Source organism: Salmo salar, chromosome 11 (assembly GCF_965601325.2).
Source record: "Salmo salar chromosome 11, fSalSal1, whole genome shotgun sequence".
NCBI lineage: Eukaryota > Metazoa > Chordata > Actinopteri > Salmoniformes > Salmonidae > Salmo > Salmo salar.
Genome location: NC_138301.1, coordinates 19778787 through 19804317, shown reverse-complemented (window position 1 = coordinate 19804317; position 25531 = coordinate 19778787). Strand labels below are relative to the sequence as shown.

At 44.3% G+C, this 25531-nt stretch overlaps 2 protein-coding genes across 10 annotated transcripts; both read left to right on the top strand.

The window, feature by feature from the left end:
- On the top strand, positions 1-1821 carry LOC106562113 (tetranectin-like protein). 2 transcript variants are annotated; one of them, XM_014126712.3, is made up of 3 exons: positions 1-184; positions 296-382; positions 1338-1821. In XM_014126712.3, the coding sequence occupies exons 1-3, from the start codon at positions 76-78 to the stop codon at positions 1733-1735; spliced, it is 594 nt and encodes a 197-aa protein (XP_013982187.2). In that variant the 5' UTR covers positions 1-75; the 3' UTR covers positions 1736-1821. The 2 variants fall into 2 exon arrangements, with proteins under 2 accessions (XP_013982187.2, XP_013982186.2); XM_014126711.3 differs by having other exon boundaries at positions 3-184; positions 290-382.
- A 2534-nt stretch (positions 1822-4355) lies between these two features.
- Positions 4356-25469, top strand: LOC106562100 (ubiquitin carboxyl-terminal hydrolase 47). Of its 8 annotated transcripts, none has more exons than XM_014126681.3 (30): positions 4372-4638; positions 7768-7827; positions 9123-9317; positions 9950-10063; positions 10211-10361; positions 12645-12741; positions 12847-12992; positions 13222-13301; positions 13614-13631; positions 15557-15706; positions 15964-16059; positions 16213-16365; positions 16609-16785; positions 16938-17069; positions 17267-17343; positions 17777-17832; positions 18037-18149; positions 18270-18377; positions 18626-18833; positions 18942-19057; positions 19221-19340; positions 19480-20275; positions 21298-21473; positions 21591-21671; positions 21868-21983; positions 22524-22642; positions 22944-23074; positions 23391-23438; positions 23558-23688; positions 23851-25469. In XM_014126681.3, the coding sequence occupies exons 1-30, from the start codon at positions 4594-4596 to the stop codon at positions 24023-24025; spliced, it is 4185 nt and encodes a 1394-aa protein (XP_013982156.2). In that variant the 5' UTR covers positions 4372-4593; the 3' UTR covers positions 24026-25469. The 8 variants fall into 8 exon arrangements, with proteins under 8 accessions (XP_013982160.1, XP_013982162.1, XP_013982161.1 ...); XM_014126682.3 differs by having other exon boundaries at positions 13611-13631; positions 16609-16767; XM_014126680.3 differs by having other exon boundaries at positions 13611-13631.
- The last annotated feature ends 62 nt before the right edge of the window (positions 25470-25531 follow it).

Below are 25531 nucleotides of genomic sequence, written 5' to 3'. Positions count from 1 at the left end.
TGCCCACAGTGCTTTGGGCTCCTGTGTCAATGTTAAAAGGTGTGCCCCTTTCTTTGGTCGGAATTTAGTGCAGACATGGCGCGTCTGGTTCTCCCCATCTTTTTGGTTATCTCTCTTACCTTGCTCCACCAGGGATATAGCCATCCATCTCGTACCAGGAAAGCAGTGCCAGCACCACAGAGAGGTAACACTCACCACACACACTACACTAAACTTCAGTGGCTCTACTATGTTTTTCTGTACATTTTCTCTCTGACATGCCTGCCTGCTTGTCTGTGTTTCTATGGAGATGCAGCGGCAGATGAGGATGATGTAAAGTCGCAGCTGGAGAAGCTGTGGCAGGAGGTGAACTCCCTGAAGGAGATCTCGGCTCTGCAGACAGGTATTGCGGGGATGGCTGCTCTGTGCGCTTATACTGAGTGCTGATTTATGGCCAGGAAGGATTCAAAGAGGGAATGCCTCTCATGGGGAAACAGTGCAGATTTTGCAGTTACTCTATGTTTCTTATGGGTTAGGCAGGTGGTACATGCACTCTTGGAGAAAAAAAATGGTGCTATCTGGAACATAAAAGAGTTTTTCGGCTGTCCCCATAGGAAAACCCTTTGGAAAACGCTTTTTGGTTCCAGGTAGAACCTTTTTGGGTTCCACTTCCTGGAATCAAAAAGGGTTATCCTATGGATACAGTCGAAGAACCCTTTTGGAACCTTTTTTTTTCTAATAGTGTGGAATTGATGCAGAGAAATTATGATTTTATATTTATTATGGTAATTCACGCTAACCCCAGACATCAGGGGTTAGCGTCATTTACTAATATGCTCAGTCACCAGTAGAGGGCAGGAGTACTCTTACCTTCAACCTCATGCGTCGCAGCAGCAATAATGATGTTGACAGAGCACTGAGTCATGTGCTGTGGAAGATAATGCAGTTGAATTTCTGGAGCACATTGGGAAATGTATGACGATGGATATAAAAGTATTATGATGAGACAGGTTCTTTATACAGCGAGGGTGGAAGAACAGAGTGTTACAGTCTCATATAGTATGCCTCTATCTGGGTTCTCTCCCACTGAAAGGGCTTATGTCTTATTTTGGGAACTTGGTTTAGGAAACATAGATACAGATGAAAACCTTTGCTTGGTCCTACTAGTCTTCATTATGTCTGATTGAAATTCTATAGATTAGAAAATATCAGTGAGACATTATACACCAATATATCATGTAAATATATATTTTGTATATAATTCACATTCTTCAGGAATATTTGAGCATGGTAGGTAGGGTTATTGCCTGAGGAAGTTTGAAGGAGATAAATGTAAAACTGCTTCCCTCTGCTTCCAGTTTGTCTTCGTGGCATCAAAGCTCACAGGAAGTGTTACCTGACCATCGAGGAACCCAAGCAGTACCATGAGGCCAACGAACACTGCATCGCATGGGGTGGAACACTTGCCACTCCACGTGACCTCAATGAAAACAATGACCTGAGGGACTATGCCAAGAGGAGTGCGCCAGGTACCAAGGAGTTCTGGATCGGTGTGACAGACATTGTGAAGGAGGGCCAGTATGTAGACGTCAACAGCATGCTCATCAGCTACTTCAACTGGGACAAGACCAAGAAGCAGCCCACAGGGACCAAGAGGGAGAGCTGTGTTGTGCTCTCACTGGCTGCACAGGGAAAATGGCATGATGAGGTCTGCCTTGGCAAGAAAAAGTACATTTGTGAATACCCTATTCCCTAACTTGTGTACCGCCATGGAGACCAGATGGTTGTTGACAACCTGATGATCATTTATGTTAGTCATTAAAAAATACATAGGAAATGGTACCACACTGGTTTGTGAGTCTCTTTCACCTTCACTGAGTTGTCTGTATTATACTGCTAATCAAAATGTCCAATTTGCTTTAATTTATGAGTTGGTGAGTTTGTAGAGAAGTTGAAATTCTAGGTAAACAATTAACAATTCCCTTCTGTACTCCCACTTGCAATAATGATTGTTAATGTGTTCATTGTTTAATAGTTATTTTAAAATAACGAGTAGATAGGGGACACTGTTAGGCCTACCAAAATATGCCACTTGATGATTGGTACCGGACTAGACCTTACAGTAGATTCTATTCTAATCTGTGATATTGGCCATAACAGACAGCCAGCCAGACATAAGTTACATCCACACGTACATCCATACATAGGCCTACATACATACAGGTAACTGCCAAAATAAAGGAAACACCAAACATAAAGTGTCTTAGTAGGGTGTTAGGCAACCACGAGCCAGGACAGCTTCAATGCACCTTGGCATAGATTCCACAAGTATCTGGAAGTCTATTTGAGGGATGCAACACCACTCTTCCACAGGAAATTCCATAATTTGGTGTTTTGTTGATGGTGGTGGAAAATGCTGTCTCAGGCGCCACTCCAGAATCTCCCATAAGTGTTCAATTGGGTTGAGATCTGGTGATTGAGACGACCCTGGAATATGGTTTACATCGTTTTCATGCTCATCAAACCATTCAGTGACCACTTGTGCCCGGTGGATGGGGCATTGTCATCCTATGGGGGCATAGCCATGACAGCCAAAATAATGGCCTGCCCAGCATTTTTATACATTACCCTAAGCATGATGGGGTGTTAACTGCTTAATTAACTCAGGAACCACATCTGTGTGGAAGGACCTGCTTTCAATATACTTTGTATCCCTCATTTACTCAAGTGCTTCCTTTATTTTTGGCAGTTACCTGTACATACATGCAGTGGTGGATTTAGGTACTTTATAGGTGACATGGGTGGAACCGGGTGTCCGCACAAAAAAAATCGTAATAGTGATATTTGCGTGATCGGTTTTCTATCGCTCATTTGCACGTCACGTCAATGATACATGTCACCGTGTGGGACTGTGGGTCAATTAACCTTATCGGAGTGGGCACCCTGATTCTAGTTTGTGAGCTAGGCAGGCTACTGCCTGGGAAGGTCTCCTACTCAGAAGTATGAGATGGGGAGGGGGGCGGGGGTAGGTTGACCTCAAGTCTTCCCACTGGAAGCCTGAGGTAGGGGGAGCAGGGGAATCTATCAAATAGCGCAACTCTAACTTTGTACAGTAAAATCAGTCAGGGGGGGCTGAAGGGGGCCCAGGCCCAAGGAGCCATACAATCTAGAACAGCCACTGCATATACATATATATATATATATATATATATATATATTTTTTTTTTTTTAAATTATTAACAACAAATCAATACAGAAAGTACATGGGGGAACACAAGTATATATAAATAATATATCAAGGACAATTGGGCTAGGGGGTACAATATCACATTACACAAGGACCTTAAGGGACATACATACACTTATAATTCTAACAGTTTTTTTGTGAGTAGAGTATTTAATTGTCTTAAAATATATTTAAAAAAAGAATTGTAAGGTAAGAAAATCTAGTGTTTTGTTTGTAAATTTACATTTGTGAATATGAAATTTGGCCAAAAGAATAATGAAATGAATTACATAAAATTGTTTCAACTTATTTCTATCATAGGTAAAGAATCCAAGCAGTACATCTCTCCACAATAGGGTAAAATCTTCATAAATGTGTTCAATTATAATCTACTGATGTCTTGCCACAGTTTCCTTACATGAATACAATGCCAAAATATATGCAACACCGTTTCTGGGTGGTCATTACAAAAGGTACGATTTAAGTTTGTTTTTCCTAAACCTCTTCATATAGTGGTTGTTAACAAGTAGTTATGTGTGTGGCAACACCCAAACTTTTCCCCAACAGATATTATCAATAAAACCGTTCTATAAGGTATAGATACAACATCCTGCTGAAACAAGGTTCGTATCGCTCTGTTGTTGAATGGACCAAAAGAGAAACAAATCTTTCCTACTGATGAGTCAACAGGGTTAATGGAAGGTAGGCTCTGAGGGTCAGGCCTTGACACGTTCCTGAATATTAAAGCAACACCTGAGGGAATGGCATCTAAAACAATTGCAAAATCTTTATGTGTTACAGGGACCTTGTAAAGTGATTAAAAAAACAAAATCCTTATAAATAAGTAAAAAACCCTCTGCATTTACAAGTTGGCTCCCCAATAGGATATTATTTCGGAACCAATATTCTAAAAACAAATACGTATTTTTATACAATATATCCCGATTATTCCATATATAATATCTGTGTGGAGAAAAAATGATGCTTATAAATTAAGGACCACGACAAGAAAACCTGCGGATGAAAAGCACAGAGTTTCACTGGAACTTTGTCAATATTATAATTGTAAACATGCTAGACAGACTTGATCTACGTACTTAGGTTATCAGTGACATCAGAGATGTTTAAGGATGTGACGATGACACCTTCTCTGAAATCTCGCGAAACTGAAGGCTGTCCATTTCCTCCCCATTGATAGCTGTGTGTTTGTGCTTAGGTGGTGTAACAGAAACTATCCTATATAATTTTCATACAAGTTTTTTATTCGTTTCAGTTTAGTTGTACAGACCCTTGTGTTGAAAAAACACAAATTATGTTTTTGTTCATCGTCGTAAAGTTTTCCCGTTGACATCGAGCTCGGGTAGATGCCTGTATAAATTGTCGCACAAATGGAAATGGTGCCCAGCGAAGAGAATCAGCTCGTACTCAAAGAGGTGAGATTACCATAGCCAGTTCCAGAACGGGTTCTGGCAACAACAGGCCCTTAGCAATCATCCCTGTGACAGTAAATGATGCAAACAACTTTTTAGTTAGTACAGAAAAGTAGTTGGAGGCATTATCTATTGACACGTAAAACCGCAATGACAGAGTTGGCTAACTGACGTTAGCTTTCAGCTAGCTAGTTAGAAAAGATTGCTAGCATGCTAATCTTAGTTAGCTACTGTAGCTTTAAGCCCGACTGTTTCGCTCAAAACGGCGTAGTAACGTTTAACTAGGAAGCTATGGTGGACAAGAGGTAGCCAGCTAGCTTCATGGAAAATAAAACAACTGTAGAATAATAATTGCTATTTTTTTGTATTTTTTTTTGGCTAGTTTGCTAATAATGTCGTTAGCAGCAGCTCAAAACAATGTCTAACGTTAAATTGTAGTTGGCTAGCTTGTCAAAGCAAAGGCAAACTAACCAGTTGAACGGTGTCGTTGTCGATGACAAGCTAGTTTCAGATCGGGTAAACAAAAAAGTCCTTGTTACAGGTAACGTTAGCTAGCGAGAGCTAGCCAGCTGGCTATCTATTTTTCTAAGCATTAGTCTCACATGACATTTTAGTTTCATAGCTAACGTTAACTATTTGATATGTCGTGTACACAAAATGTGCTATTAGCTAGCTGTGATAATGTTAGATGTTCATCTAACAAGTAATGGTCCAATACCCTCATTTGCTAAATATAATTAGGTCAAACTGTTAACAATATAAACGTTTTTATGACAGTCAGTGCCTCCCAATTAACATTTCATAGGGTTGTTTTTGTGTCCACAATTTCCACACGAAGATTTATTGTAGCTAATCCGGCCAGTCTTGCCTGAGTTTGCTGAAATATAGTGCCAAGGGCTGTAGACAGTGAACTGCCTGCTTTCATTGTAATCAGAAATAATTACCTTGTCTTTTGACATATTGTGTTAATCGCTTTCCAACCTTTTGTAAATGGTACTAGAATGAGAATTTTTAAATCTTATATTAATTTAGAAATGTGTATCTAGCTAAGAAATAATATAATGGCAGATCAAGGAGTGTTGAGCCTCTGTTTAGGCTGGTATTAGGGCTGAGACTGGAATGTTGGCCTCAGTAGGATAGTACATCTCCTTAAAATGGAATTGACTAGTTTTTTAATCTGCTCTGGACAGCCTCTCTCAATAATCAAGTGTTCCCAGTGCTGAAGGCCCAAGCCGTTGTGCTGCTGTGCTCAGCGAAGCCTTGATCAGTCCTCTCTCCATCCCCCTAATCACGCAGCTGAAACCATTATTTCAGCTCAATGCAGGGCTCACTGCTCTCCACAGCCAAACTCTGATGACAATCTCCAACCCTACACACATCGCTGCCTGGGCCCCTGTCACTCTGCATTTGAGCATGGCTAGGCCTCATATTTCATTGGATGTCTTGTGTAAAATAATGGAGAATCGTCTTTGTTATCCATTAACCAAGCAAGAGAACGATTCTTTCATTTTCGTCTCAATTTGAACTGGAACAGGTTAGGTGACTTGAAACAGCTTTTTTGACAGCACCAAACTCAGTTTAAAGATCTTATTGTCCAACCAATGAAGGCAATAGTCATTATTTGAAGCAGTAGCTTCACAACATATCCACTCCTGCCTACTATTGAGTCGTCCAGAGGGAACTGGTTGGTTTAAACTTTGTAGAGCCACCTGCTAGCTGCTGTTCAAGCGCTTGACAGAAGTCGTGTGCAGTGGGATGAGTCAGCGGGGTGGAGAGTTTTCGGCCTCTGAGGTTAGACTTAGTCCTCAATCTGGCATTGAGAATATGCCAGATAGCACTGCTGTTGTATTGTTATTAAATTGTTCCTGTTTCCTCAAGTAAAACAAGGTCTGCAAGTCAAATATTTAGTTCTCTAAGTTGTGTAGGCTAGCTTCAAACACTCATATAATTTCCTTTGCCCTTGCCTGTTGCGTGAGCAGACTTTCCTAGGAGTTAACAGGACATTAATACAGTGTAAGGGCTATTGTATTTACGTTCATTGTCATGTTTGTTTTTCCTTCCTTTCTGACCTTTCGTAACTATACTAGAGACATTTTATCTTCTTTCCGGGAAATTATGTCTACAGTTTGTCAGATGTGCAAATGCATGTTAATGCAATGTAATTCCCATGGCAGCTCATGTCAGGCCTAAATGTTATTTTGAAAACCAAATCCCCAAGCAGGTTAACAAGCCCACTCTTGCTTTCCCTTTATGCAATGTTCATAGTTCCCGAGAAACAACATGCATAGAAAAGTTTCAGTATCTGTTTTAGGAAGAGTCATTAGACCTCAGGTGCTACTGTGAAACCAGGAAGTAAAGAGCCAATTTCTTTCCCCTCCCAGACGGTCTTCTTGATTGAAGAAAAAATGTGATCTTACAGACTGGAGTGACATGAAAATGAGACTGAAAATTACAGGCTGAAGTTCTGCTGAAATTCAGGGTTTTCTGCCAGCCAGTGACTATAGACCAGGTTGTTCTCTCACCCTCTGAAGGCTCTTCAATAGAGTTAGTGTTGCTGTAGGCCTACTGATGCTGGGTGTTAGATTGCTGTTATTTGCCCTATTAGCAGGGAAATATTTTGTGTCACCTGACTGAATCAATAATGATTTAACAATGGAAATCCAGACTAATAACTCTGGTTTTAGTTAAGTAATAATTCCTCTGTGTTTGTCATTTAGCCTAGATTCTCGTATCTGTTCTGTGTAGTGCGCTTGTCTGTGCTCTATAGCACCTATGGCTGCATGTCAGCACCTTGCGACATTATCTGTGATAAAAATACCCCTAATCTGATAATTCACTCGTGTTGACATCTGCGGCTTGTTTGTAGCATCGGCCGGGACATATTTTGCCAAGATCACCAGCTTTACATAGTTACTTGTTCTGTCTGTTTGATTTTAATAATACCTACACTATTACTGGTGGTGTTTAGAAGTGAATTGAAAGCGTGCCATTCCCAGTTAGTTCGTCTGAACCAGTGTGCTTGTGGATGCGTAGAGAAACTCTAGCATGTTGCGTAATGTTTCCCTTCTCGGTAACAGCTGTTTGCACTGTTTTAATCTTTGTTTTTCACCCCTCCTCCCCATGTGTCATTAGGGTATGTTTTGGAGTTGCAGGCAGAGTATTTTCGATGAGATGAAGAAGAGGTTTTCTCAGGTAGTTCCTCCTAGCGGAGTGGATAGTCTGTGATTGTGTGCAGCTTACTGTGTGGGGTTTGCTGACGACTGCATGGAGCATCAGGTTTTTGCTGTCCTGAATGTTTGGCAAACCTACTACCAGCTGGTCACTGTGCCTAGACCATAACAAAATAGTAACTTTTAGAATAGAGGGCTGATTGAGTGAGGGCCAGTTTTGTTAACCCAAATGGCGGTAACACCAGGCCAACATGACACGCATGTAGGTTAAATAAACAGACCACAGGAATTTGTTTGGGGGATGACTCATTTGAATTATTTAGGAAAATACAAAAGGTTCTTTGATTAGGAAACATTTGACAAATGCCTACACACCACACTCATGGACTATAATTGTGGACAATTAAATAAAGGTCACAATAAGCACTTGCCATGTAATGGTGCTGATAGACCTTTTAAGCGCGTGTTATTGCGTGAGCCTCACTGGAACAGTTGCTTTGGGCACACTTAGTCACACAAACATCACTGTCTTGGACAGGTTTATCTTGTCATTCCTGGAAGGCCTGCTTTGGGGAAAATAGTCTGATACACTGTAGTGGACATTGTATTCATAACAAATGTTGGCTTCACTAGATTTGCTGAATAACTAGCCCATCATTTCATAAATAACATGGACAAAGCCAGACTGAATAGAAACAATGAAGGTCTATAGGTTGCGATGGTGTGAGGCTCTCACTAGACATGCAGATGGTAAACCAGACTAGCCCTATAGATTCAATGTATGCATGAGGCTCAAATCTTGATCTATCATTGCATGTGATGGTTTTTGGTCAATTTAAAAATGTACCGTCATCCCGTCCCTTGATGAGTTACTTAACCAGATATTTTCAGTTTCCTTACTGATGAGAGATTCCTCATGGAGGAATTTTTGGCACTGTATGAAAGTTTGGAAACATGGCTCTGTTCCAGTCTTTGTAATGTGCCTCCCTCTCTAGGTTTGGGCTACTATTTTAATCTGCATCTTCCAAGAACCTAATGCAATGTAAGGTCCACACCGTAGGTCATATGATAGTAATCCTGCATTGCACCACCTGCCTGCTCTAGTTTCTTGTTTGGTGTTCGTTCGCCTGTTATGATGACATTCATGTATGAGAATGCCCTAACCACTGACTGTAGTCAAATCTCTCGGCTCCCTGAATGCATGCAAATAAGCTGCTGATAATGTTTTGTTTTAATATTTTGTCATGAAGTAGAAAACTGAATGGAGGTGTGTGTGCTCTGTGCTCAAGGGGTTTGTATGTGTCCTGTATCCTACAGGTAGAGAATGCGGCGGAGGAGCCCAGAGTGCTGTGCATAGTCCAGGACACTACCAATGCTAAGACAGTCAATGAAAGGCTCACCCTCAACTTGCCAGCCTCCACCACCCTCTCCAAACTCTTCGAGGATGTGGCCCACAAGGCGGGCTATGTGAACGGCACCTTTGACCTGGCATGGCGCAAGACCGGGGACATGGTGAGTCTGTGCCTGTGCCCTAAGACAACCTTATGATCCCAGGTCCCTTTATTGGATCCTGGTGGGGGGGCTTACATACTTGTGTACTCGACCAAGCTCCTCCAAAACGTCCGTTGTTTGCTCCTCCTCACATTGCTACACTGTCTACTCTACGTCAGCTGTTCAACTGAGCCGCACTCACTGACCAGCGGCTTGAAATGGTGCCGTTTGTATCCTCCCCATAGTGTGTAAATAGCTTTATGTACGCCAGTCTTTCTTTCCTGTCCCTGAAGTAATCTGAGGCTGGAGTTATCTCACAAGAGTAGGTCAGTGGATTAAGCTCTCTTTCCACTGCTGGCTACTCCCCCCTCCCTCTTCTACAGCCAACATTACATGACAAAACACTGCTGCTTCATAGCATGCTCCACAAACTGGTCCTAAATGCTCATCTTTTGAATGATCATGGGGAGGATTCTCCTTATGAATTCAATGGGAACCTCTGGTTGACTGGTTGATTAGGTTGTATTGTGGGGAATTACTGATATTTTTCAATCTCAAATCCTTTTTTTATTTTGTTTGCGTCTGCCATCTTCTCATGTTCAGACCTCCCTGTCCAAACTGAAGGATTTTTCTCTCTTTCTGTTCTCCCCCAGGGGCCGCTGGACCCCAGCAGTGAGATGTCCCTCACTGAGTCCGGGTTCGAGCCCGGGAAGAGGAACTTCCTCCAACTCACAGACAAGGATGGAGAACAGCCTCAGATTGCATCGGTGAGTGAGTGGGGAAGATAAGAGTTAATGGTTAATATGAATACCAGCATGCCTAGGGCATTCCCCTGGAGGAGGGATTGACATGCAGTTTATTCTTGGTAGACTAGTTGTAGCTTATAAACTGAAGCTTAATTGTCCTTTGTGTAGGATGAGTCGGGGACAGCGGGCAGCAGTGGTCTGGATGACCGCCAGGAGCGCTTCATCGGCCCCCTGCCCAGAGACTGCACGGTGGGCTGCAGCAGTGACTACAGCAGCCCCAGCTACTCCTACTCCTCCATCCTCAACAAGTCTGACACAGGTACACCCTTTCTGTCAACAGCATAGACTTGACCTCACTTCCTGTTTCGTAACCCCCCCCGGACTGCTCACTTCATGAAGCAGATGCGAAGCTACAGGACTGTTTTGCTAGCACAGACTGGAATATGTTCCGGGATTCTTCCGATGGCATTGAGGAGTACACCACGTCTGGCTGGCTTCATCATCTGGCCTCATCAATAAGTGCATTGATGATGTCATCCCCACAGTGACTACGTACATACCCCAACCAAAAGCCATGGATGACAGGCAGCATCCGCTCTGAGCTTAAGGGTAGAGCTGCTGCTTCCAAGGACCGGGACTATAACCCGGAAGCTCCCGCTATGCCCTTGGACGAACCATCAAACAGGCAAAGCGTCAAAACAGGACTAAGATTGAATTGTACTACACCGGCTCCGACACTCGTCGGCTGTGGCAGGGCTTGCAAACTAGACTACAAAGGGAAGCACAGCCGCAAGCTGCCCAGTGACACAAGCCTACCAGACGAGCTAAATTACTTCTATGCTCGCCTCAAGTAACACTGAAACATGCATGAGCGCATCAGCTGTTCCGGACGACTGTAATCACGTTGTCCGTAGCTGATGTAAGACCTTCAAACAGGTCAACATTCACAAGGCCGCAGGGCCAGACGGATTACCAGCACACATACTCAGAGCATGCGCTGACCAACTGGCTATTGTCTTCACTGACATTTTCAACCTGTCCCTGACTGAGTCTGTAATACCAACATGTTTCAAGCAAACCACCATAGTCCCTGTGCCCAAGAACACTAAGGTAACCTGCCTAAATGACTACCGACCCATAGCACTCACATCTGTAGCCATGAAGTTCTTTGAAAGGCTGGTCATGGCTCACATCAACACCATTATCCCAGAAACCCTAGACCCACTCCAATTTGGTACAGATCCACAGATGATGCAATCCCTATTGCCCTTCACACTGCTCTTTACCACCTTGACAAAAGGAACACCTATGTGAGAATGCTGGTCATTGTCTACAGCTCAGCATTCAACACCATAGTGCCCTCAAAGCTCATCACTAAGCTAAGGACCCTGGACCTAAACACCTCCCTCTGCTACTGGATCCTGGACTTCCTGACGGCCGCCCCCAGGTGGTAAGGGTAGGTAACAACATGTCCCCCACGCTGATCCTCAACACGGGTGCCCCTCGGGTACGTGCTCAGTCCCCTCCTGTAGTCCTGTTCACTCATGACTGCATGGCCAAGCACGACTCCAACGCCATCAAGTTTGCCGATGACACAACAGTGGTAGGCCTGATCACCGACAACGATGAGACAGCCTATAGGGAGGAGGCCAGACCTGGCCGTGTGGTGCCAGGACAACCTCTCCCTCAACGTGATCAAGACAAAGGAGATAGTTGTGGACAAGGAGGACTGTGCACGCCCCCATTCTCATCGACGGGGCTGTAGTGGAGCAGGTTGAGAGCTTCAAGTTCCTTGGCGTCCACATCACCAACAAACTATCATGGTCCAAACACACCAAGACACTCGGGAAGAGGGCACGGCAAAGCCTATTCTGCCTCAGGAGACTGCAAAGATTTGGCATGGGTCCTCAGATCCTCAAAAGGTTCTACAGCTGCACCATCGAGAGCATCCTGACTGGTTGCATCTCTGCCTGGTATGGAAATTGCTCGGCCTCCGACTGCAAGGCACTACAGAGGGTAGTGCGCACGGCCCAGTACATCACTTGGGCCAAGCTTCCTGCCATCCAGGACCTCTATATCAGGCGGTGTCAGAGGAAGGCACTAAGAATTGTCAGACTCCAGCCACACTAGTCATAGACTGTTCTCTCTGCTATCGCATGGCAAGCGGTACCGGAGCGCCAAGTTTAGGTCCAAAAGACTACTTAACAGCTTCTACCCCCAAGTCATAAGACTCCTGAACAGCTAATCAAATGGCTACTCGGACTATTTGCATTGCCCCCCCTTTACACTGCTGCTACTCTCGGTTTATTATCTATGTGTAGTTACTTTAAGTCTACCTACATGTTCATATTACCTCGACTAACCGGTGCCCCCGCACATTGACTCTGTGCCGGTACCCCCTGTATATAGCCTCGCTATTGTTATTGTACTGCTGCTCTTTAATTATTTGACATTTTTTCAATTTTTTACTTAGCACTTTTTCTTAACTGCATTGCTGTTTAAGGGCTTGTAAGTAAGCATTTCACTCTAAGGTCTACACCTGTTGTATTCGGCGCATGTGACAAATAACATTTGATTTTGATGTCTTTCTCCCCCTCTGCAGGATATGTGGGTTTGGTTAACCAGGCCATGACCTGCTATTTGAACAGCCTTCTACAAACACTGTTTATGACCCCAGAGTTCAGAAATGCGCTGTACAAGTAAGTCCCTGTTCTCGTGAAGCTCCTTGTATTGTTCTACTAAAAACTGTATTTAATGAAGAGCTTTGTCTTAACTATTTTCTACTTGTCCACTGTTCGCTCCAGCTGGGAGTTTGAGGAGTCGGAGGAAGACCCAGTCACCAGCATCCCTTACCAGCTACAGAGGCTGTTTTTGCTGCTGCAGACGAGTAAGAAGAGGGCCATCGAGACCACCGATGTGACCCGCAGCTTCGGCTGGGACAGCAGCGAAGGTGGGTTGTCGCACTTCTACAACTAGACCCCCCCCCCCCCCCCCCGCCAGGCAGCCTCCCCGTAACCAGGAGGAGCCCAGGCTCAACCGCTTCTGATGTTTTGATAAAGGAACTGGAAGAGTGGGGGAAGGGGTACTTAGTTTGTTTTGTCACACAGTTCACTGTGCCTTAACTGGTCCGTGTGTGTTTGTCTGTCTCTTCTGTGGTGTCTGTGTATCTGTGTTTTCAGCCTGGCAGCAGCATGACGTCCAGGAGCTGTGTAGGGTCATGTTTGATGCCCTGGAGCAGAAATGGAAGCAGACAGAGCAGGTATGAAAGAAAAGTGAACCCTGCCACTTGTCTGACAACACTAATCCAGGGAGCCAATGAGGGGCCTACCCCAGGCCCAGAACAAAGGGCCTTCTGTGGGAAGGTGAGAAGGAGCCAGTAAGGCTGAGGGTTAGTGTTTTCTGATCTCAGGAGTTTGGTATGAACCGTAAACACTTAATTCACTGTGGATAGAAGCACTAGGCTCGAACACGTGAGCTCCTGCGTTTAGCTGTATTTGTAAAGAATGCTCTGCATTATCAGTGGTTAATCAAAGTCCCATTTTGATTTTTGCTATATTTGTGTCCCCAGCAGCAGTTTTCTCCACTTACGGTACTTATTTGAACTTCTATTATTGTTTTCTTCAACTGTGTTTGATTTTATTTGTCATTTAAAAAATTACATGTACACATTACATGCATACAAAAAACGAGAACGGGATTGCACAATAAAGTCAGATTTATTTCTGCTGTGGTCCCTATTTCTTTGAGTTGTTGACATACACTGAGTGTACAAAACATTAAGAATGCCTTCCTAATATTGAGTTGCACCCCCTCTTACCCTCAGAACAGCCTCAACTTGTCGGGGCTTGGTTTCTAAGGTGTCAAAATCGTTCCACAGGGATGCTGGCCGACGTTGACTCCAATGCTTCCCGCAGTTGTGAAGTTGGCTGGATGTCCTTTGGCTGATGGACCATTCTTATTACACATGAGAAACTGTTGAGTGTGAAAAACCCAGCAGCTTTGTAGTCCTTTACACAAATCGGTGCACCTGGCACCTACCATACCCCATTCAAAGGCACTTACGTTTGTCTTGCCTATTCACCCTCTGAATGTCACACACAATCCATGTCTCAAGGCATAAAAATCCTTCTCTTACCTGTCTCCTCCCTTTCATCTACACTGATTTGAATGAATTTAACAAGTGACATCAATAAGGGATCATAGCTTTCACCTGGTCAGGGAAAGAGCAGATGTTCTTAATGTTTTGCACCCTCGGGGTAGATTAGTTACATATTCCAGATATATACAGACATGAAAATATTTGCTACTTTTCAATCGTTAGCTAGCTTTTAACATTCTATTTAAATGAGGTTATTGTTGGAATGGCTTTAAGTTTAACAGCACTGGAATATAAAAAAGGGTTCTTACCAGATATACTCTTACATTTTAAATGGTGACTATTCAAGTCTCTGGCGCAGGTATTATGCTGGTGGACATCTCTAAATAAACATAATTGGATAGGTATGTGAGGGCTGAGTCAGTGATAATTCTGTGGCCCTTACCAGACCAGTTCAATTAATAACATTTATTTTTTACACAGATAGCCAGCCAAGCTGCTTAAAATGCTGGACCTCCAGATAAGTTCGAGGGCCGGGGGAGTTAAAATACAATTCTTACAAGCTTATTTTATCTGTGGCTTATTCTGTAGAATCAAAAGTTTTTAAATCCTAAATTGTTTAGATGTTTGTGGCTGCTGGTGAACCATGATGAGCACACATAATCAGTGACACTGAACTAGCTTACCTGCCAGACTCTTCAGGGTCTCAATATCAAGCCATTTAGAGGTCTGAGCTAGGAATTATATTTTGGGGTTTATTTTTGTTAAACATAATCTCACAGGTCCGGTACCTATCAAATTAACACCCAAGGTGATGTTTTTGGTCTAACCTCTGAGTTGCCCACTTTGACACTGAAACCAGGGGACCTTACAAGCGTTACTCTGGAACCAAATAAGCCATTTAGTAATATTGGATAACTCCGCTCTAAGGATCTCTTCTACTGAGGCTTTGTTCTTTTGGGACATCAATTGAGCAGAGTCATCCGCGTACAAAAACAATTTAAAAGAGCAGGCTGATTTTCATATTAATGTACAGTAGGAAGAGCAGTGGACCAAGGACACTCTCCTGCGGGACTCCACAGCTAATCTCCTTTTGCATTAGACAGTTTTCCATTAACATCCAACACTTGGACCAATTGGTCTCTACTTGTTAAATAGGGTCTTACCCAGTTAATGAGCCCGCTGTTGCAATCACATATTAAGTGAAATGTGTTGACTCTTTGAGAGGAGCCGAGTCATTGTCTTTGGGGAGTGTTAGAGTTTAGGGAGTTTACATTATTATTAAGCTGGCATAGAGTTGTGTGAGTAGTAGGTTCAGTGTGAGCAGTGAAGAGCGTATTTCAGAATTCTGAGAGATGCATGTGTGTGAGTGTTGTGACTGCTTGGGCCTGACTCCCTCGTGTTGTGTCCCCCCTCAGGCTGACCTGATTAACCAGCTTTACCAGGGGAAGCTGAAGGACTATGTGCGCTGTCTGGAGTGTGGCTATGAGAGCTGGAGGATCGACACCTACCTGGACATCCCTCTGGTCATCAGACCATTTGGGGCCAGCCAGGCTTATGGCAGCGTGGTGCGTGTCTCTCTGCCTCAATTTCTTATGTCTCTGCCCTTCTTCATGACTATAGCCGTATTAATCCAAGTGTTTGAAGAGATCAAAGCTATCATGGTCATATTGCACGGTCGTATTCACCGCGCAGACACTGAAGTCCAGACCCTGCTGTGTGCTCCTGCATTTTCCTAAGACTGTTAATAGTAAGACAGTGTAATGTGAGGTATATGTGGTCAGAGTTGTTACTGATACAGTGCCTTTGTGACTCACTGAAACAGGAGGAGGCTCTGCAGGCCTTCGTCCAGCCAGAGACTCTGGACGGGGCCAACCAGTACTTCTGTGAGCGCTGCAAGAAAAAATGTGATGCCCGTAAGGTGAGTATACAGACTAGTGATCTTGTTGATGTTAAGACCACACTTCCCTTTGGGTCATGGGAGAACTGATGGGGGGGGTATTAAGTGAAGGTGGTCACTGGTCTGCCCAGGTAATTTGGGTTCTGACCCATGCCCTTTGCCCTCCCTCCACAGGGGCTGAGGTTTCTGCACTTTCCCTACCTGCTGACTCTGCAGCTGAAGCGTTTTGACTTTGACTACACCACTATGCACCGCATCAAACTCAACGACCGCATGTCCTTTCCTGAGGAGCTGGACATGGGTCCTTTCATGGACGTGGAGGACGAGGTGAGACACACCAGCCCAGTGTGGCCTCCCATGTGTTTTATACTCTAGATAGAGTAAGGAGGCCCGGGGTGGAATAGTGCCAGCCTTTCAGGTCCACTCAAATTAGATTTTCGATTATGTTTCATGTATTAGTAATTTCCATGAAGTCATCATTAATTCATGAGTGTAACTGATACCTGAACTCTGTCTGCTTTCTCTCTCTTTCCATCCCACTCTTTGTTTTTGATCAATGCCTTCTCATAGAAATCTCCTCAAACGGAGAGCTGCACTGACAGCGGGGCAGAGAATGAAGGCAGTTGCCACAGCGACCAGATGAGCAACGACTTCTCGGCGGACGACGGTGTGGATGAGGGCATCTGCCTGGACAGCGCCAGCAGTACTGAGAGGGTCCTGAAGCCAAAGGTACCCAGCCTCAACACTGTATGTAATACCACACAAACAGTCCTTACACTGTAGCACCCGTACTCCCTGTGTCTTATAGCCCATCTTGGTCTGTTTGCATGTAGTGCAATCTGCTGTCATTAGAATTAATTGTTAGCCAATTCTCTCTCCTGCCTCTGTCTCGTCTCCAGAGTTCATTGACCTTTGAGCTGTTCTCGGTCATGGTGCATTCGGGCAGCGCTGCAGGTGGCCACTACTATGCCTGCATTAAGTCCTTCAGCGATGGCCAGTGGTACAGTTTCAACGACCAGCACGTCAGCAAGGTTATCAGTCTTACAATAACTTATGTTTACTATGCATGTAATACTAGACAAAGCAACTCGACACAGGTTGCATCAATATAACTCCTCGACCTACGCTTTAAATAGACTTAAGAAATCGACGCCTGTCATTGTAACTGACAGTTGTCAGAAACTCAACGGTGGTGATCCAGTGTGTTGATGTGTGTGTCCTTATATAGATCACCCAGGAAGACATCAGGAAAACGTATGGAGGGTCCTCAGGGAGCAGAGGCTATTACTCCAGTGCCTTTGCAAGGTCAGTGGAGCTCCTGTCTCTCAGTCACTCTGAAATCAATATGTCCCTGAACACATCTCACTCCCATGCCTGGCTCTCCCCTCTCACAATATCATTGTATGTACCTACTAATGCATGCCTACATGGCCAGAACATTACCAGCATCAGTTAGCTTCCCACTCCACACACCGCAACGTTCAATACCAGAGGAAGCTTTAATGGGGATGAACCGCGGCTTGTTTACACAGAGCCCTACATTTTATTGAAGTCTCCCTGGGAGAAAAACAAGAGGGTAGTTATTCAGGCTAGGACAAAGCCCTGTTGATAACTGAGCTTTTACATAATGTACTGTTCTTTCATGTGTTTGGAAAGAAAGACAGAACTCTCTAAGATTTGGCTACTCATTTTCCTTTTCTCCATTTGCATTTAATAAGATGTTTTTCTGTTTCAATAGCTCTACGAATGCGTATATGCTGATTTATAGGTTGAAAGACCCCTCAAGGAATGCAAGTAAGGGAAACATATTGAACCAAGTCTAGTTCCATAATCAAGTTTGCTTTTAAATGTCTAAAATGACTGTTAAACTGTATAAAGTGAAATATGTGGGTATAACAATCCTAGTAGGTTTTACTTTCCTAGTCTCTCTCAATGACTTGGACCCCCAGTTAGTTATGGTGATCTCTTGACTGATGGGCCATGTTGTTACCACGGCAGAGTATCTGGATTGTGATGACTTCCCTGAGCACATAAAGCATCTGGTCCAGAGGGAGAAGGAGTCTGAGGAGCAGGAGAAAAGACAGAGGGAGATCGAGCGCAATACCTGCAAGGTACATCCTCCTCCTGTGGACTTTCCCATGGGCAACGGTGTCGGTCATTTGACTGAATGTTGTTCTGTTGTTTTTCACAGAGGTTGTCTTGTTGTTAATTGATCTGTATTTCTCTGTCAGATCAAGCTGTTCTGCATGCATCCGGTGAAGATGATGGCTATGATGGAGAACAAGCTGGAAGTGCACAAGGACAAGACGCTCAGAGAGGCAACAGAGATGGCCTACAAGGTACGTCAGAGTGGAAGCTAAACGCGGAGGAAAGCATTGAAAGCTAATCTCACTCAGCAGCTGCAGTTCATACCAGCTAGCGGTCGGTGTCAGAATAGAGAGTGGTCCAAGGATAGACATAGTTCTAAGAATAAAAGGGGGGTTGCAATGGCCAAGAGAATCTTCAAAACATTATCTTATGTGTCTATTAGCAATTGGATGTGTTTGTGTGTTTGTGTGTGTCTTTGGCCACCCATTCTGCCCCCTAGCTCATGGAACTGGATGGGGTGGTCCCGCTGGACTGCTGTCGCCTTGTCAAGTACGATGAGTTCCATGAGTACCTGGAGCGCTCGTACGAGGGCGAGGACGACACCCCCATGGGGCTACTGCTGGGCGGGGTCAAGTCCTCCTACATGTTTGACCTGCTGCTGGAGACCCGCAGACCAGAGCAAGTCTTCCAGCCATACAAACCTGGAGGTCAGTAAAACACATTCAATACTTTAAATATAATACTATAACTAGCAACTCTTTTAGCCTTTTTGGAAGTGAGTTGTGTGTGTGACTGGTTGGTGTGTGTCTCTGTAGAGGTGATGGTAAAGGTTCACGTGGTGGATCTGAAGACTGACACTGTCGCCCCTCCAGTCAGCATCAGGGCCTATCTAAACCAGTCAATCACTGAGTTCAAGCAGCTCATTGCACAGGTAAGTTAGTTCAGACACTCTTCTTTAATTCTTCCTTTCTATCTAATACAGTCTAATCCAGCCTGATACAGTCCACACTTGTAAGACCATGAAATCTGCCACTATTTGTTTTGGGATCTGTGGTGAGGTATCTCTCCACTGTGTGTGTATTGTTTGTTGAAAGGCCACAGAGCTCTCAGCTGAAACCATGCGTGTTGTCCTGGAGCGCTGCTATAATGACCTTCGGCTTCTCTACGTGCCCAACAAGACACTGAAAGCAGAGGGTTTCTTCAGGAGCAACAAGGTCGCACTCTACTTTATTATTGTCCTTTCCAGGTTGTGTCTGCTGTGTTAATGTTGTGTATCTGTAAACAATTTTTCAGCAGTGCTTTGATATCAGATGTAACACAAACCTAATTTGTCCATTATCTGGTTTCTCTTAGGTTTTTGTGGAAAGCTCTGAATCCCCAGATCACCAGGTCACTTTCACTGATTCCCTCTTGTGGAAACTGCTGGATCGCCATGGGAACACAATCCGCCTGTTTGTCTCGCTCCCTGTGCAATCCCCCGGCACCAACAGAACTATTTGCCAAAAAGTGGGCGGTGACCCTGAGGAGTGCTCTGAGGGGTCAAAGGGCAACAGGAATTCTGTAGAGACCATCCTGGAGGAGAGCACAGAGAAGCTGAAGAACCTGTCCCTCCAGCAGCAGCAGGGCTCCTGCACCAGTGACAGCCAGAAGAGCTCAGACACCAGCGACTTCGAGCACATCGAGTCCCCCTCACCCTCTCAGGAACTAGACTCCTCCGTATCCGCTGTCGTTGCAGTCGACAACCGAGAGCTGGAGAACCGGATCCGGGCGGCCGGCGGGGGGACCTACTCTGACCCGGAAACCCAGTTCCCTGGGGAGGAGCGCTCGGACTCTGAGGTGAACAACGACCGCAGCACGAGTTCAGTTGACAGTGACATCCTGAGCTCCAGCCACAGCAGTGACACGCTGTGCAACGCTGACAGTGGCCCCATTCAGCTGGCCAATGGCCTGGACTCACACAGCATCACCAGCAGCCGCCGCTCCAAGGCCAACGAGGGTAAGAAAGAGACGTGGGACACAGCCGAGGAGGACAGTGGCACGGACAGCGAGTATGATGAGAATGGGAAGAGCAAGGCGGAATCCTATTACCTCTACTTCAGAGCAGAACCATATGCACAGGAGGACGGCTCTGGGGAAGGAGGCCAGAAATGTACGTCTTCTAAATGTATTTACAAATGCAGGTCTTTGATTCTAATCTTGTTTAGTCTGTCCTAACTTTTTTTGATTGAATGTTTAGTTTGTGGGAACTGTAGAATTGTTTTTTTGTACCTTTTTCAGTGGAATAAGTGTGGGTCGTTCATATTATGAATTGGATCACTTTTTTTACAGCACCATTTTGATTTCAATGAAACCTTCCATACATGTTTCCCCATGTTAGAAGTGGTCAGAAAGTGCTCAAAGATGACAAATTTTTCTTACCCCACCATGCACACCCGCATGTGTGTATGTCTGGTATGTGTGTGCACGTGTGCTTGTGAGAAAGGGGGAGAGTGCTGTAGCAGGCCTCACTCTCCATTGGATTTGCTTTTACTGTATAATAAGATGTGAAGATGTTTAAGATCTGAGAGAGGGAGAACGCTGTAAAATGACTCTCTCCAATCTCCATTAAGACAGTTTGTATTGCATATACTGTAGGGGGGTGACGACAAAAAAAACAGTAACCACTTGTCCAAAGACAAAATTTAGTACGATACAGAAATGGCTGTAATTCACAAACAACAATGAGTTCAATCATATATTTGGGCTTAGAAGAGGTCAGATAACAATACTATATGCTTTTAAACAATTTAATTCTGAAATGTATTTCAAAATGCATATGCTGAAGTCATTTTAAAGTATGATAGGCCATATTGACATTTTAGTATTGTTATTCTCTATCTAGACACTTGTGCTAACTGTGTTGACACCAAATTTCATGCATTTACAGAAAACAGAATTTGTGGCACATTTTTGATATCGTACTAAATATAGTCCATGGATGTGAAGGGGTTCATTTAAGATAAGCACTCATGTCAGTTATCTGACAGACCGGGGAGCAACACCTCGAGGGTTAAGAAACACTGGTTTAGATGCTGTTAGAACAAAATCCACATGTAGTATTGAATATACTGTTATATGATTAGTTTGTTCCAACTAATTGAAACGTATGTTTTGGTGCTGTTTGCCTGTCAGGTGTACTGGTCCACGTGGATAAGAGGATAACTCTGTCAGCGTTCAAACAGAACCTGGAGCCTTTCGTGGGGGTCACCTCTACCCAGTTCAAGGTGTTCCGCGTCTACGCCAACAACCAGGAGTTTGAGAGTGTACGGCTCAACGAGACCCTCTCTTCCTTCTCTGACGACAACAAGGTCCGTAGCGTCTCACTATCTGCCCCTTTCAAAACATGACTTATTTTCAAAAGATAATAGTGTTTTTTTTTTTTACAAACAATCTTATCCATGACGCTCCTCTTGGTCTTCTTACAGATAACCATTCGATTAGGCAGAGCACTGAAGAAGGGCGAGTATCGGGTGAAAGTGTACCAGCTACTAGTGAATGATGCAGAGGTAAGGACTGGGATGAGCTGATGTTTCTTCAGACACATAAGTGATTGTTATTCGGTGTTGTGAAATTTCTTCACATAACAGCTGCCTGTAGGTGTGTTGCTGATGGATTTGTCACCAGGGTGTATTTATGTGACAGTTGTATATGTCATTGTGTTTCCTGCTTAAGTGATGGTGTGTGTCTGTCTCTTCTCCCCAGCCCTGTAAGTTCCTCGTGGACACAGTGTTTGCTAAGGGCATGACTGTGAAACAGTCCAAAGAGGAGCTAATGCCTCAGCTGAAAGACCAATGCAAGCTGGATCTCAACATCGACAAGTGGGTTCCACCTTACACACTTAAAAACATGTACAGTCACGTAACTCTAATCTGCATATCTAAGATCTATGTACACAATCCAATGCACACGAATGTATGGGCACACATCAAATATTATACACTTGAATCCCTTACCTACATGTTTTCTTCAGGAAAACATTTGTTGACTGTAAAAGGTTCCACATGTGTCTTTGTGGTGATACAATCAGAATGTCAGTCTTTAGTCATTTAGAAGACGCTCTTAACCCTAATTGCTCCTGTAAGTTGCTCTGGATAAGTGCCTTGCTCTAAGGCACATCGACAGATTTTTCACCTAGTCCGCTCGGGGATTCAAACCAGCGAACTTTCAGTTACTGGCCAAACGCTCTTAACCACTAGGCTACCTGCTGCAGATCCTCTCACTTCAAAGTATTATGGGTGCCATTGTTCTCTTATGGATGGGTACTGTGTATGAGACCTTTTTAAAGCACTGACTCACAGCTGATGCTTATTGATAGAAGTGCTGTTGAATCCTAATTTTGTTTGTGTGTGTGGGGTCAGGTTCCGTCTCAGGAAGAAGACGTGGAAGAACCCAGGGACAGTGTTTCTGGACTACCACGTCTACGAGGAGGACATCAACATCTCCAGTAACTGGGAGGTCTTTCTGGAGGTTCTAGATGGTAATACTGGTTTGCTATTGTTTCGACTACTCTCTTCAGAACCATTTGTAAATCGCCTCATGGTCATCATAGCCTGAAAAGAGACAAACTTACTCTAAAATATATTACTGCTTTATATCAAACTCCTATATTAGGTCACGTAAAAAAGATTTAACAATTACTTCTGTAAAAGGAAAAGCCCTGTAGAACTGAATTGTCTCTCATCTGAATGAGTATCACTTGTGAGGGAGAGAAAGAGAGGCAGACCGAGACAGTGGGTGGGTGTGTGTGCTCGCTCAGCCTCCCTAACCCTCCTTTCCAGGACCGGAGAAGATGAAGTCCATGTCCCAGCTGGCTGTGCTGACCCGCCGCTGGAACCCCGCCCAGATGAAGCTGGAGCCCTTCCAGGAAGTGGTTCTGGAGAGCAGCAGTGTGGAGGAACTCAAGGAAAAGGTGTGTGTGTGTGTATTCACGTCCTGAATGTGGTGCCAGGCCTTGTACACTGGTGCACATGTCTGAGGCCACAGACACGCTGGATTGCAAGGCAGCACTGTGGGATTGTCTTACCCACTAAGTGCTGCTCCCAGCGACATCACTGGGTCTGATGCACCACTTGGGAGTAGTGAGATGCACTGTAACTTTTCACATCACAGTATATAACATCAGCCTCTAGACTTTGAGACGCATAAGTAGATGTTGCAAGGTAAATTATAGGGCATGCTAAATGAATATTAAAAGGCAATTTGTGACATCAATTCTCTCTCTCCAGCTCAGTGAAATAAGTGGTGTTCCTCTTGAAAACCTGGAGTTTGCGAAGGTAGGTAAACTGTTTTTGATGCTGTTAGGATTTATTTTTACTCTTGCGTTGATTCACTCCACTTAATTTCCTGAAATGTTTTCCAATTTACTGACTGGTGTCCTGATTGTCTCCTGCAGGGGCGCGGAACATTTCCTTGTGATATCTCTGTACTGGAGATCCATCAGGATCTGGACTGGAACCCTAAAGTGTCCACTCTGAATGTGTGGCCTCTGTACATCTGTGATGATGGCGCTGTGGTCTTCTACAGGTAAACCCATCATACTCTGCCATACTGGAACAGGGCCCTTTGCCATTTCAAATGAGTAGCTGTTGTGTAATGACAATGGGATGTTCAGGAAAACTGCAGAGATTTGGTTTAATATAGGTATATTCTCCAGAAAATCTCACAGCTTGTGCTCTGGGGTTTCAGGGACAGCACAGAGGAGCCTATGGAACAGTCTGAAGACGAACGCAATGAGCTGATGAAGAGGGAGAGCAGCCGCCTGCTGAAGACTGGCCACCGGGTCAGTTACTCACCTCGTAAGGAGAAGGCCCTTAAGATCTACCTGGATGGGGGCCCGGTCAAGGACCCGGGGCAGGACTGAGGCCCTTCTGAGGCCCGTCCCAGTTAGCTGGTTGGCCTGCCTGCCTGCCTGCCGCAGTGTAGCTTGGCCCGGCCAAGGGACCCTGTCTGGCGTGGGGCCCCACGTTGACTCGACGACGTCACCAGATCAGTGCGGCTCATACACCATCTCTTGTCCTCCCATCTGAGCTCTAGGGGAGAGTGGCTCAGAAATCATATTGTGCACTATAGTTTATTGTACTGTGAAGTTTAAAGGGAAGTGCAAAAGCTATTCAATAAACAAAATACCATACAGACAAATCAATTTAACGAAAATGTTCCAGGCATGGGTGCACGATCAGAGTAGAGCTGTGTAGCCAGAGGGAAAGACAAGTCTGTCCGTTTCCTCTCCTTCTTCTCTGCAACACTTTATTTCTCCTCATCTCCCTCTTGCACTTGGTTTCTCGCTCTCCCTCTGTTAGGCAGACTAGCGATAGAGCCTACCTGACCCATCTGTGAATATGTACCTGGTTCAAATTCTCCACATCTGATATTTCACCAGGCTAGAGCGATGCTCGTTCCACCCACCCACTTTAGAGACTGTGAGTATAAAGCCAAGAGTATCTACGACAACAAACTCACTTTGTCTTCTTCCAGTTTCTTTGTCTTCTTTAATCCAAACTGCAGTTTTTTTTATCATCCTTGGCTGATCGATACGTAGTTCACACTCAACATTTAATGACTTCTGTTTTCTCTGATTCTATAAAGTGGTCATTTTTGATTTGCTGACGTGGAGGGTTTTTGCTGTTTTCCCAGAATGCCACAGTGTACATCACTGTGGAAACTCCTCTTACTGCTGCTTCACCCCCTACGCTTTATAGGAGCTCAGCCTCTCACTTCCTCCTGATTCACTGATACGTGTTAGTCCTCCAATTACCAAGGAAATGGCAACTAGACCACCATGTAGACTACGTTAAGAAGCTCATCATTTTGTTCAATGTAAATTATTTTGATGTTATTGTGAGCGACCTCTGGCACACATTAAAAACATTTTGTCTGTATTTAACCTTATGTTAATTTAGAAACCTGTTTATTTCTGCACGATGTGAACGGTGTGCGTGTCTGTCGAGGCCACGTGCATGCTGATTGCTTGAGGGGCGGGAGCCCTCAGTTGTTTTGGGAGATGGTTGGGGGCAATATATACCTGCTGCTGCTTCTCAGACTGAGACCAGAGGGCATAGACCTTACTGGACCAGCTGACTGGGTATCCACGCTGCAGGGCCCAGTAGAGCTCCTCTGGGCTTCTAATGCTGCCTGCCACAAGCTGTTCACAGTAGAAATGCCAATAAAATAATTTGTTTCTTTGTTTTGAGGTTTAAATCTTGTGTGAACATAGTTAAGGTGATTTTAGAATTGAAATTAAAATGTTTTTTTCATAACTGCAGTATTCTGTTATTGTAAATTAAATATTTTGAATCCCCACTTTACCAATTCTGCATTTATATGGATTTAACATGGTATACATATAAGAATATTTACATCACAAGAA